The sequence below is a fragment of the Oncorhynchus nerka genome, linkage group LG10, assembly GCF_034236695.1.
Source record: "Oncorhynchus nerka isolate Pitt River linkage group LG10, Oner_Uvic_2.0, whole genome shotgun sequence".
Classification (NCBI taxonomy): domain Eukaryota; kingdom Metazoa; phylum Chordata; class Actinopteri; order Salmoniformes; family Salmonidae; genus Oncorhynchus; species Oncorhynchus nerka.
Genome location: NC_088405.1, coordinates 46780538 through 46795153, shown reverse-complemented (window position 1 = coordinate 46795153; position 14616 = coordinate 46780538). Strand labels below are relative to the sequence as shown.

General features: G+C 45.5%; 1 protein-coding gene across 9 annotated transcripts in view; it reads right to left on the bottom strand.

Moving 5' to 3' along the window:
* Positions 1–14616, bottom strand: part of phldb1a (pleckstrin homology-like domain, family B, member 1a) — an 80392-nt gene that overhangs the window by 46850 nt on the left and 18926 nt on the right. For 8 of the 9 annotated variants that reach the window (XM_065023456.1, XM_065023455.1, XM_029670054.2 and 5 more), the window contains exons 4-5: positions 9622–9792; positions 1564–1689 (exon numbers count right to left, since the gene is read on the bottom strand). In XM_065023456.1, coding sequence (XP_064879528.1) covers positions 1564–1689; positions 9622–9792 — 297 coding nt within the window. Of the gene's footprint in view, positions 1–1563; positions 1690–7855; positions 8276–9621; positions 9793–14616 lie in introns of those variants that run through there. The other variant, XM_065023461.1, reaches the window with a different exon arrangement.

The window sequence follows — 14616 nt, the reverse complement described above, 5'->3', positions numbered from 1 at the left end:
TCTATGGGGTTGAGATCTGGAGACTGGCTAGGCCACTCCAGGACCTTGAAATGCTTCTTATGAAGCCACTCCTTCGTTGCCCGGGCGGTGTGTTTGGGATCATATATATATGGCATTCTCCCAATCTTCTTCTGGATCATCCAAATGCTCTCTAGCAAACTTCAGACTGGCCTGGACATGTACTGGCTTAAGCTGGGGGACACGTCTGGCACTGCAGGATTTGAGTCCCTGGCAGCGTAGTGTGTTAATGATGGTAGGCTTTGTTACTTTGGTCCCAGCTCTCTGCAGGTCATTCACTAGGTCCCCTCGTGTGGTTCTGGGATTTTTGCTCACCGTTCTTGTGTTCATTTTGACCCCACTGGGTGAGATCTTGCGTGAAGCCCCAGATCGAGGGAGATTATCAGTGGTCTTGTATGTCTTCCATTTCCTAATAATTGCTCCCACAGTTGATTTCTTCAAACCAAGCTGCTTACCTATTGCACATTCAGCCTTCCCAGCCTGGTGCAGGTCTACAATTTTGTTTCTGGTGTCCTTTGACAGCTCTTTGGTCTTGGCCATAGTGGAGTTTGGAGTGTGACTGTTTGAGGTTGTGGACAGGTGTCTTTTATACTGATAACAAGTTCAAACAGGTGCCATTAATACAGGTAACGAGTGGAGGACAGAGGAGCCTCTTAAAGAAGAAGTTACAGGTCTGTGAGAGCCAGAAATCTTACTTGTTTGTAGGTGACCAAAAACTTATTTTCCACCATCATTTGCAAATAAATTCATTAAAAATCCTACAATGTGAATTTCTGGATTTCTTTTCTAATTTTGTCTGTCATAGTTGAAGTGTACCTATGATGAAAATTACAGGCCTCTCTCATCTTTTTAAGTGGGAGAACTTGCACAATTGGTGGCTGACTAAATACTTTTTTGCCCCACTGAATGGCAATACCTCCTCCTCTACCCACTCTATCTGCTCTGTAGATATTGTAACCAGCTAACAGAACATCTGAGTCTGGAACAGTGACACTTGTTAGATAGCTTGTTAGCTTAATTTAACAATCTAAATCTTGTAGTTATCATGGCCAGAATATGTGCCCAGGGGCCTCAACCCCCAGGGGACCACCATTTGATTTTGTTGAGTCACTCAGGTATCATATGAACACACATAAGCCATTGTATAATGTATAGAATTGCAGCAAATTAGCTTAGAAAACTGAACAAAACTGTTATTTCCGCTCCATGGCAAAATGTGTAGAATTGCAGGAACTGAGATTTAAAATGTCCAACAAGAGGGGTGTGAGCAGTTTGAACAGTTTGGGGTTGCATGGATTGCGAGACGTTTATTGTTACTATGCCAATAAATGAAAACATCCATCCGGATCTTTGCCACCTACTAAATGTGTTTTTACCGGACCTTCTCAAATAAGAGTTGAGTACACCTGCTCTATCATTACCTGTGTGGTTCCTATGTGATGGTTACCTGTGTGGTGGGTCTTGTAGGCACTGGGCCCCTGGCTCCCTCCAGGCAGCATGCTGTGTAGTGTAGTGTGATGTGAGTTGGTGTGGTGTGATGGTTACCTGTGTGATGGCTCTTGTAGGCGCTGGGCCCCTGGCTTCCTCCAGGCAGCATGCTCTTCATTCTGAGGGCCTCTTCTGGGTGGTTGAAGCGGAAAAAGGCTGACTGACCAAAACACAGCATGCACCCTGGAGGGACAAGAGAAGGACTACTGTAGGAGATGGAAGGTTAGGCTTCCAAGACTGTGTTAACATGCATTCCCAATGGTGGTGGAACCATATAATTAGGAATTAAATAGGATTTCTATGGGTGAAATGGAAATTTGTCACCTGTGAAACGCGTTTTCCAAAACGACAATGATCCGATCTATGCTTGCTTGCTAGGTATGTAAGTTTGATAGGGTCGCCCTACATGAAACATAGGCCCGACACCACAGTGGGTCAGGAGCACTCTGGAAACGAAGACTGCTGAAGGCAGATAAGAACATAAGATTGGGGGAGAAAATAATGAATAATTTTACATGAAAACTTGACAACGGTGTTGTGAAAACAGCTAAAGCACCATATTATGTCCCTTTGTTCACTTCTGCAGTCACTGGCCAGAGTGCCTGATACTTTCCCTGCTACCACAAACAAGAGCCTATCCTATACCACCTCTATTACATGTACTGTAAACAAAGTAACACCATGTTCTTCAGGGCAGGAGGGCATATTTCAGTGCTGTGCTTTTCAAACCACTTAGGACTGGACAAACTACACAGCACCCAACATCAGTGTTGTAGCTTGATTGATATTTATAGGCCATGTTTCCGCAATTGCAGAGACTTAATTCACGGTAAACGCTGCATAATAACGCTGCATAATTTTCGGCTCAATCGAAAATTACTTTTACATTTCAACAGCGCAACACCGCTGAAGAGCTACGGATTTAATCCAGTCCTTAGTCTACTACTTCTCCTGGCTCTATACATCTGAGAGTCAAGCTAGTACTTCCAGGTGTGGTTCACATCCATCATGATAGATATAGATAGCCAGCGCTGCATTTTTAAGCTTTCCACACACCTCACACACAAACCTATATCAAAACAGAATGACGAAGCTTAGTCCTTGTTTCTATTCATACTCTTCTCGTCATCTCCGACTCCTTCATACACAGTCATTGTCTCTGACTCACACCACTCAGACCACTCAGACCTCGGGGCTGGCTGGTGACATTGTAGTGAGTAAAGAGCTGATTAATCAATCTCAGCCAGGTGTGTTTCAGTGGAGGATAGACACCTCGTGGTGAGTTATGACTTCTAAAGGCCATTTAATTATGAAAATGTCCCTGGCTGTGTGAGCAGAACAATCAGTGAAAGAGAGAGTGAGAAAGAGAGAGAGAGAGAGAGAGAGAGAGAGAGAGAGACAGAGAGCGAGAGAGTCGTAAGTCTGAGGTAACATGTTAGGAGATGCTGTGTAGGACAAGTCTCAGCCAACACAAAATCACAGAGAGAGAAATGACATAATGTCATGTAGACCTAAGGGACTGTGCTTTATTTATAATAAGTGGTACATGGAGAAAATTGTACCACTAAAAAATGAAAATGGATGTTTGATGTTAATAGCCTATCATATTTAGGAAATTGTCTTATAAATATGACTTTACCATGTGCTTCTCCACTAATGCACTTCGTATAGCCTATGGCTCACTTGATTGAGACCACACTAAATAATTAGGCGCACACACACTTGATATTGCGCACCCAGCAAAGGATCAGAAATGATGGGAGGCATTGAGCACACATTGAGATTTAATAAGCAATTAATTCAGAAACACTGAGAAAAAAATACAATACTATAAAAAAAAATACTAAACCCTTCCCGGGCTGAAATTGAAAAAGTATAACTCTCCCACAAATTCATCTTAGTACCACGTCCCGTAAATTCTGAAAGGTCACTAATCAATGTATTGGTTGAATGGTTAGGATTCCCTGTTACACACTGCTCTTAGATTTACAAATGAACTAAAAATAAATAAAAAATACCTGAAAATACAATATGGCACAATAAATATTTGTTAGCCAACATTTGGTTGGTCAGAGGATCCCGGTCAAAATGTTCCTTAGCGCTAGTGACAACCTACTGTATTGACACAACAACAGTGGAATGTGAACCACATTCCACTCTCGGACAGGTGTGAAGGGAGGGAGCTAGGGTGACAGCACGTGGTGGTCCAGATCCAGGGTGAAAGGGTCAAGGGGAGATGTTTTATCGATAACAAGAACAGCACATACATTCTAGGAACAAGCCAGATGAATAGCAGGCAGAGAGAGAGAGATGAACAACAGGTGAGTAGCCTAAAGTATATTGTTAAATTTCACCCTTAAAATAGTTCACTCCCACACACATATAGAGTCTACCTCTGCAGAGCACATGTCCCTTTGCCTTCCCACTTGCCAAGTGCCCTTTTAGGTGGTGGTATACAGTATATATATATATACATTTGTTGTTATACAGTTTTTATGTTGTTTTTCTGAACCCACTGCCCGCAAGTTGTCTTGATGTCATCAAGTTGTGGTGAAATGGCAAAACGGCAGCACCCCCTACAGAAGAGGTGTCAGAATTTGTGTTGTTGCACCCAAAAAAAAAAATCCAAAAATGTCCATTGCATTATTGATATAAATTATAATGGGATTGGGGTAGGGGAGATAAATATATATTTTTAATCAAATCTTTATACTGTAAGCTACAACCAATCACTGACAATGCACTACCGTGATGTTGAAGTTTTCCGGTTCATTCCTTCCTGTAGGCTAGCAGTTAGCATTTACAAGATCAAGGTCAATCAAAAATGTATCACAAATCATTTCAGATTTCTTCAATCCTGGTACTAGCCAACCAAAAAAAACTGCCATCACAGCAGCCCTAACAGATGAAATCCGTGGGTCTGCTGCATCTAGTACCTGCAGCAGTAAGCCACCAGTAATGTGACTGGCACAGAAACCATAGCCTCCATGGAGCAAGATGCTAACTCCACCAACTGTAAGAGCCCCCGTTAGCCTACTGCATTCCGGCACCCAAGGCTAAGCTAGCTAATCAGCCATAACTGCTGTAGGATGACTGCCTTCCCCAGGGAGGCAATTTGGAACAGAAAACTTCTCCTGTGCTTTTAAGTCAGGTTGATTAGCAAAATGTCAGTGGCTGCATTATGTTTAGGAAGATGAATGAGTGCTTTGCTTCACATGCATTAAAACAGTGAAGAAAAATGTTATCAGTGAGGAAAATGTTTGAGCGGATTACAGGTTTCAGATATGGCTGTTACAGAACAGTGCATTGCCAGGAACAAAGCTGTTGTTCCTTTCAGGGGTGACAAAACTCGTGACGGTGTGCTTTACAAGTTGATGATAGAGCCCATTTACAATCTACCAAAGGAACAGGAATGGGTTCTCAGGAGAGACAACTGAATGTGGGACACGATACAGAATGAGATTATTCAACAACTGGCTCACGCCGTACAGAGGGTGATTGTGTCTCGCGTATCAGTGTCTCTTCTATGGCCTGACTGATGGTGGCACCACTGACGTGTGCACTATGGAACAATCTCCAGTACGTCAACCAGAACCTGGTGTCAAACTGAGTTTTGGGGGTTTTACAAAGCCCCCGACTCTACGGCTGAAAATCTGTTCTTGTGTGTGAAGGGCATCTTCTTGCGTTGTTAAACATTCCCATGGAACGGTTCCAGGGATATTGCTTTGATGGAGCAAGCATGTCAAACCATTTTTCAGGTGTGCAGACTCGACTGAAAGAGGCATGTCCAGGGTCCATGTGCAGTGTGTGCACTGTAGTAACCATTCACTGGATCTGGTTTTGCAAGACGTTTTGCCCAAGGTAAGCCTTGTGTCTGACACACTGAACTTTGTGCAGGGCGTGGCAGTCGTCATAAGGGAATCACGCAAGCGTAAACAGTTGTGCAAGTCTCTTTTTGGTGTGGAAGAAGTAGTGACCAATATCCTAGGTCTGTGTCCAACCAGGAGGTGCATGCGCACAAAAGCCATCTCGCTTGTCTGCAGCACTCTCCTCTCCACACTCAACATACTGAAGGATGACAAGAGTGTCAAGGGGAAACAAGAGCAAAAATCGAGTGACTACACAAACAGGCGCTCAGCTGTGTAGTGAAGCACTGTTCGGGCCCTGTGAAGCAGTCGCCAGGACCCTACAGAGCACCAAGGCAAGTGCACTCGGCGCCCTCGAATGTGCCAATGTGCTGAGGGAACGAGTCAAGGCACAGAGATGATCGCGTCGTGTAGGAGATGACAGCCAAGGTTTGTATTAAAATACAATTTAATTAAATGAATGACACACATAGACAACACAAGGTTAAAACATATGCAAGACATACTGTAAATAACAATGTACTAATGTGACATATAACATTGATAAAATGCTTGGCAACTTGCCTGCCGACCCCATCCCCTCCTCCCTTCTTCAGAACATCTCTTGAAACCTTCTCTCATTCCTCACTTCCCTCATCAACTCATCCCTGACCACTGGCTGCGTCCCCTCTGACTTCAAAATGGACCGAGTCACTCCCGTCCTCAAAAAAACAACATTCGACTCCTCTGACGTAAAAAAAACTACAGACAGTCCTTTATTTCTTTTCTTTCCAAAACACTTGAGGGTGCTGTCTCTGACCAACTTTCTCACTATCTCTGAGAACGATTTTCTTTACCCTAAACAGTCAGGCTTCAAGATGAGTCACTCAACCGAGACTGCTATTCTCTGTGTCACAGATGCTCTCCCCACTGCCAAAGCTCTCTCCTCTGTTCTCATCCTCCCAGATCTATACACTGCCTTTGACACTGTGAACCATCAGATCCTACCCCTCTCAGAGATGGGCGTCTCAGGCTCAGCACACTTACCAGGTGACGTGGCGAGGATCTGTGTCTTCACTACGTACTCTCACTACCGGTGTCCCCCAGGGCTCAGCTCTAGGCCCTCTCCTCTTCTCTCTGCACACCAAGTCACTCGGCTCTGTCATATCTTTACATGGTCTCTCCTATCATTGCTATGTAGATGACACTTAACTATTTTTATCATTCCTCCCTTCTGACACCCAGGTGGTGACACACATCTCTGTGTGCCTGGCAGATATCTCATCTTAGATGTCTGGCAACCACATCAAACTCAACAAGACGGAGCTGCTCTTCCTCCCAGGGATGGCTGCCCGCTCCAAGACCTCTCCATCATGGTTGACAACTCCACGGTGTCCCCCTCCCAGAGTGCAAAGAACCTTGGTGTGACAACACCCTGTCGTTCTCTGCAAACATCAAAGCAGTTACTCGCTTCTGCAGATTCATGCACTACAACACCCGTAGAGTATGGCCCTACCTCACAAAGGAAGCAGCGCAGGTCATAATGCAGCCACTTGTCATCCATACTCGTCTGGAATACTGCAACTTGTTATAGGCTGTTTCCCCACTTGTGCCATCAAACCCCTGCAACTTATCCAGAACGCTGCAGCCTGTCTGGTGTTCAACCTTCCCAAGTTCTCACATGTCATTCCGCTCCTCCGCACTAGCTTCCAGTCAAAGTTCGCATCCACTACAAGACCATGGTACTTGCTTGTGGAGCAGCAAGAGGAACTGCCCCTCCCTACCTTCAGGCTACGCTCAAACCCTACACCCCATCCCGAGTACCCCGTTCTGCCACCTCTAGTCTATTGGCCAGTCCAAACTATTCTCTGTCCTGGCACCCCAATGGCAGGACAACCTTCCCCTTGAAGCTAGGACAGCAGAGTCCCTTCCGAAAACATCTGAAACTCTACCTCTTCAAATAGTATTTTAAATAATCCCTGTCACTACAATAACAGCTCATAAACTGTTTGCAAACAGTGTCTGTGTAATAAAGCATTGGTATTTTTTCATCAACAAAGCAATGACCACACACCCCAACATATCCAATCTTGGTGCTCAGCACACTTTATGAAAATGACTCTCACACAATTAGGAATCTGGCAGAGCTTTTGAAAAATAATGAGTAACAGTCAATAGGGCAATTCCACCACTTTCCAACCTAATTGTAATTATCTCCAGCACAATACTAGTCTACATATGTGAAAACGGTACATTTCTACGTTGCATAGAAAAAAAAACATGTTAAAAAGTTAAAACATTTTAAAAAACACTATGAGAATCACTGTTTTTCTTACTTTTAATCCTACAATGTGATGTCACAAAGAAGCATTTTATAGGACCTTTCATATATTTTTAACCACAGATCATATAAACGCGTTTTTTTCTTTTTATGGAGATAATGAATATGAGGTTGAAAAGTGGCGGAATTGCTCTCTAATAATCAAATAGGTATATGCACTTACGTGTATCTGCAATTAATTTGATACATTCACTGGCATAATTGTCATTTAAAAGCAAGAGCTCACGTTCCTTTGAAATGTAATTATAACGTGCATGTAGCACGTGCGTCTGCAGCGTCTTTGTACGAATAAATACAATTCCGTGCGTTCCTTGACGTCCTGCTTCTTCAGCACAAAAAGCGCTGATGTCCAGCGTCCGATTAAAGTGAATTAGAAGACCCTTTAGGCTAAGCAGGCTTTTGTGATATGCTTCATCAATAGCATTTTGCTGGCCAATGATCCAAGTTCCAAAAATAACGCAGATAGCCAACAACGCTGAATCCGGAGTACCAATGCCTTATTGTCGGTGTCGTCCTAAGAGCTGTCTGTTGGCTCCGTGTCCCACACACCGGCTGTCCAGTCCACAAATGATATTATTGTCAAACTGCCTGCCCAACCCTGTCTGCATAACGCCGGAGGGGGGCGTGGAGTTTATTTATTATGCGACCATGTCCCAGTGAGCTGCGAGTTTTACAAATGGAATGCATAACCCGGGGCAGGATAAGAGATTGGTTTAGTTTTCTATTGTATTATAACCTGAGCCTTACTCTTACTCACCACTTCTCTCATTAATGCTGCAGCCCACCCAATTCCTAGCACTTTACACTACAACAAGTAATTAAGTGTTAAGCCTATAACATGCAAATAATGTTGGAAAAGGTAGACTAGAGTTAGGCCTATGTATATATTTGGTGGTTAGGTTACATGCAAAGATACATCCCTACTCCACTTAGCTATTTTATATGAAAATATATTCATGATTCATGAATAGCCGGCCCTTAAACGTTTAGAGATTTTTTTTAAATACAAGTCTAATTGGGGTCATTTTAACAGTTTACAGGCATCTCTTTTGGTTGGAATGAAAGTCCACACGTTACTGAAGAGAGTATAGAGATTTTCTGTCTTACTTGTTGAGAGAAATCAGAATTAATATGCAGCAAACCTAACTAAATCAAATGTGGAACTGCAGGGGAGGGAGGGAGGACTCTGCTGTCCTATATATATACAGACAGAGACCCACAAAGTTCTCATAAACAAATATGAGGTTGATAAACTCCCATATCTATTGGTTGAAATACCACAGTGTGCCATCACAGCAGCAAGATTTGTGACCTGTTGCCACAAGAAAAGGGCAAACCAGTGAAGAACAAACACCATTGTAAATATACAACCTATATTTATGTTTATTTATTTTCCCTTTTGTATATAGACATAATATGACATTTGAAATGTCTTTATTAGTTTGGAACTTTTGTGAGTGCACTGTACATTTTTGTATTGTTTATTTCACTTTTGTTTATTATCTATTTCACTGGCTTTGGCAATGTAAACATATGTTTCCCATGCCAATAAAGTCCTTTAAATTGACATTGAAATGTAATTGAAAATTGAGAGAGAGAGGCTGACTGTGTGAAGCAATTATTACAGCCTGTTTAATCAAGTTTCCCTTCCATCTAGGTCAAGGTCATGCATGAGCCATAAAGCATGGGCGGTTCTCTATGTCTTGCCTGTGTTTCTTATTAAAGGAGAAAACGCTAGCTAGGTATTCAATTAATGAGCATGGTGATTTAGTGAAATGGAAACCTGGTTTCATTTTGAGATGACCAACTGGAGATATTAGGCTACATACAGGTACAGATATATGAAGACACTATGGCATGAAATGTCAGATAATAATCCAAATCACTCTTATAACATTGTACAAAATGTGTTATTAACCAGTTTAGTACCTTGTGAAAGGTGTACAGGCTTGGAGATGGGGAGACCATCCATGGAGCAATGGTTCCCACAGGGGTTGAGGGTGATATTGCCTGCCCTATTGTCGATATAGCAGTGTTGATCAGTGATGCCTGGACCCTGCAGAGGGATGTCTGTGTTCCCACTGCCCAGGGTCGTCCTCCCTGCAACAACACAATGATGAGTTACACATACATGTCAACATGAATCCTTTATACACATCATCAGAAAGAATATCCCACTGGGATATTAAACTATTCTATTCAATTGTATTATCTTCTGTTCTATTATATCATGCCCACGTTTGGTAGTAAATTATTTTCGAGAAGGACTGGACTGTAGTTCAAAGCCACAGTCAGTCAGTGGAACGCTGATCCCTCTGATGTCACAGTAAAGGAATAGAGCCTGGGGTCAAGGCCATCACGGGTCCAAGTCACTTGTAGAGTGTAGATTCAAGCTAACAGCAGGTGCTAGCCCTGAGAGAGACAGACCACTGGCAGATGGCAGACGAATGATGGTTAGAGGGAATGTATTAGAATAACCACTGTCTTCCTATTTTGAATACTTCCAGGACCTTAATTTTCAAATAGATAAATTACATGTCTGTCTGTCTGTCTGTCTGTCTGTCTGTCTGTCTGTCTGTCTGTCTGTCTGTCTGTCTGTCTGTCGGGATGAGACACAAGACAAGAAACAAGGAGTGGAGCACATTACTCCACCAGCCCAAGAGGGGTGAAACACTTTACCCCAAAAGCCCCCTCCCTCTCTTCATTTACATTTACATTTAAGTCATTTAGCAGACGCTCTTATCCAGAGCGACTTACAAATTGGTGCATTCACCTTATGACATCCAGTGGAACAGTAGTGCATCTAAATCTTTTAAGGGGGGGGGGTGAGAGGGATTACTTTATCCTATCCTAGGTATTCCTTAAAGAGGTGGGGTTTCAGGTGTCTCCGGAAGGTGGTGATTGACTCCGCTGTCCTGGCATCGTGAGGGAGTTTGTTCCACCATTGGGGGGCCAGAGCAGCGAACAGTTTTGACTGGGCTGAGCGGGAACTGTACTTCCTCAGTGGTAGGGAGGCGAGCAGGCCAGAGGTGGATGAACGCAGTGCCCTTGTTTGGGTGTAGGGCCTGATCAGAGCCTGGAGGTACTGAGGTGCCGTTCCCTCACAGCTCCGTAGGCAAGCACCATGGTCTTGTAGCGGATGCGAGCTTCAACTGGAAGCCAGTGGAGAGAGCGGAGGAGCGGGGTGACGTGAGAGAACTTGGGAAGGTTGAACACCAGACGGGCTGCGGCGTTCTGGATGAGTTGTAGGGGTTTAATGGCACAGGCAGGGAGCCCAGCCAACAGCGAGTTGCAGTAATCCAGACGGGAGATGACAAGTGCCTGGATTAGGACCTGCGCCGCTTCCTGTGTGAGGCAGGGTCGTACTCTGCGGATGTTGTAGAGCATGAACCTACAGGAACGGGCCACCGCCTTGATGTTAGTTGAGAACGACAGGGTGTTGTCCAGGATCACGCCAAGGTTCTTAGCGCTCTGGGAGGAGGACACAATGGAGTTGTCAACCGTGATGGCGAGATCATGGAACGGGCAGTCCTTCCCCGGGAGGAAGAGCAGCTCCGTCTTGCCGAGGTTCAGCTTGAGGTGGTGATCCGTCATCCACACTGATATGTCTGCCAGACATGTAGAGATGCGATTCGCCACCTGGTCATCAGAAGGGGGAAAGGAAAAGATTAATTGTGTGTCGTCTGCATAGCAATGATAGGAGAGACCATGTGAGGTTATGACAGAGCCAAGTGACTTGGTGTATAGCGAGAATAGGAGAGGGCCTAGAACAGAGCCCTGGGGGACACCAGTGGTGAGAGCACGTGGTGTGGAGACGGATTCTCGCCACGCCACCTGGTAGGAGCGACCTGTCAGGTAGGACGCAATCCAAGCGTGGGCCGCGCCGAGATGCCCAACTCGGAGAGGGTGGAGAGGAGGATCTGATGGTTCACAGTATCGAAGGCAGCCGATAGGTCTAGAAGGATGAGAGCAGAGGAGAGAGAGTTAGCTTTAGCAGTGCGGAGCGCCTCCGTGATACAGAGAAGAGCAGTCTCAGTTGAATGACTAGTCTTGAAACCTGACTGATTTGGATCAAGAAGGTCATTCTGAGAGAGATAGCGGGAGAGCTGGCCAAGGACGGCACGTTCAAGAGTTTTGGAGAGAAAAGAAAGAAGGGATACTGGTCTGTAGTTGTTGACATCGGAGGGATCGAGTGTAGGTTTTTTCAGAAGGGGTGCAACTCTCGCTCTCTTGAAGATGGAAGGGACGTAGCCAGCGGTCAGGGATGAGTTGATGAGCGAGGTGAGGTAAGGGAGAAGGTCTCCGGAAATGGTCTGGAGAAGAGAGGAGGGGATAGGGTCAAGCGGGCAGGTTGTTGGGCGGCCGGCCGTCACAAGACGCGAGATTTCATCTGGAGAGAGAGGGGAGAAAGAGGTCAGAGCACAGGGTAGGGCAGTGTGAGCAGAACCAGCGGTGTCGTTTGACTTAGCAAACGAGGATCGGATGTCGTCGACCTTCTTTTCAAAATGGTTGTCGAAGTCATCTGCAGAGAGGGAGGAGGGGGGGAGGGGGAGGAGGATTCAGGAGAAGGTTGCAAAGAGCTTCCTAGGGTTAGAGGCAGATGCTTGGAATTTAGAGTGGTAGAAAGTGGCTTTAGCAGTAGAGAGAGAAGAGGAAAATGTAGAGAGGAGGGAGTGAAAGGATGTCAGGTCCGCAGGGAGGCGAGTTTCCCTCCATTTCCGCTCGGCTGCCCGGAGCCCTGTTCTGTGAGCTCGCAATGAGTCGTCGAGCCACGGAGCGGGAGGGGAGGACCGAGCCGGCCTGGAGGATAGGGGACATAGAGAGTCAAAGGATGCAGAAAGGGAGGAGAGGAGGGTTGAGGAGGCAGAATCAGGAGATAGGTTGGAGAAGGTTTGAGCAGAGGGAAGAGATGATAGGATGGAAGAGGAGAGAGTAGCGGGGGAGAGAGAGCGAAGGTTGGGACGGCGCGATACCATCCGAGTAGGGGCAGTGTGGGAAGTGTTGGATGAGAGCGAGAGGGAAAAGGATACAAGGTAGTGGTCGGAGACTTGGAGGGGAGTTGCAATGAGGTTAGTGGAAGAACAGCATTTAGTAAGGATGAGGTCGAGCGTATTTCCTGCCTTGTGAGTAGGGGGGGAAGGTGAGAGGGTGAGGTCAAAAGAGGAGAGGAGTGGAAAGAAGGAGGCAGAGAGGAATGAGTCAAAGGTAGACGTGGGGAGGTTAAAGTCGCCCAGAACTGTGAGAGGTGAGCCGTCCTCAGGAAAGGAGCTTATCAAGGCATCAAGCTCATTGATGAACTCTCCGAGGGAACCTGGAGGGCGATAAATGATAAGGATGTTAAGCTTGAAAGGGCTGGTAACTGTGACAGCATGGAATTCAAAGGAGGCGATAGACAGATGGGTAAGGGGAGAAAGAGAGAATGACCACTTGGGAGAGATGAGGATCCCGGTGCCACCACCCCGCTGACCAGAAGCTCTCGGGGTGTGCGAGAACACGTGGGCAGACGAAGAGAGAGCAGTAGGAGTAGCAGTGTTGTCTGTGGTGATCCATGTTTCCGTCAGTGCCAAGAAGTCGAGGGACTGGAGGGAGGCATAGGCTGAGATGAACTCTGCCTTGTTGGCCGCAGATCGGCAGTTCCAGAGGCTACCGGAGACCTGGAACTCCACGTGGGTCGTGCGCGCTGGGACCACCAGATTAGGGTGGCCGCGGCCACGCGGTGTGGAGCGTTTGTATGGTCTGTGCAGAGAGGAGAGAACAGGGATAGACAGACACACAAGAGGCTACGCTAATGCAAAGGAGATTGGAATGACAAGTGGACTACACGTCTCGAGTGTTCAGAAAGTTAAGCTTACGTAGCAAGAATCTTATTGATTAAAATGATTAAAATGATACAGTACTGCTTAAGTAGGCTAGCTGGCAGAGGCTGCGTTGTTGACTATGTAGGCTAGCTGGCAGTGTCTGCGTTGTTGACACTACACTAATCAAGTCGTTCCATTGAGTGTAATAGTTTCTACTGTGCTACTGTGCTGCTATTCGGGGCTAGCTGGCTAGCTAGCAGTGTTGATTACGTTACGTTGCGTTAAAAGAACGACAATAGCTGGCTAGCTAACCTAGGAAATCGCTCAAGACTACACAATTATCTTTGATACAAAGACGGCTATGTAGCTAGCTATGTAGCTAGCTACGATCAAACAAATCAAGTCGTTGTACTGTAATGAAATGAAATGAAAAATGTGATACTACCTGTGGAGCGAAGCGAAATGCGACCGGATTGTTGAGTGCGGAAGTACTGTTCGGTAGACGTTGGCTAGCTGTTGGCTAGCTAGCAGTGTCTCCTACGTTAAGGACGACAAATAGCTGGCTAGCTAACCTCGGTAAATTAAGATAATCACTCTAAAACTACACACTCTAAACTACACAATTATCTTGGATACGAAGACAGCAAAGACAACTATGTAGCTAGCTAACACTACACTAATCAAGTCGTTCAGTTGAGTGTAATAGTTGTGCTGCTAATCGGTAGACGGTGGACTAGCTAACGGTGGACGTTAGCTAGCTGGCTAGCTGCAGGGCAGTGTAGACTGCGTTAGGATGACGAAATACGATAATTACGCAATTATCTATGATACAAAGACGGCTATGTAGCTAGCTAAGAAGAAATTGCTAAGATTAGACAAATCAAACCTTCATCTAACAAGTCCCTTGCCTTTCCCCTGGCCTCACCACACTGTTAAAATAGCCCTGGAACATAGGGGAGAGACACCACTGAGAATACCCCAGCAGGCTGCCTTAGATTCCTATTCACTATCTCCATGTCCAGTGGGCTATTCCACTTCACCTCCTTCCAGCCTCCCAGCACTGCTCCTTTTGTTTTGGCGTCTGGGCCTTCCAGACGGACAGATGTGGATAAAGGAATAACAAGAC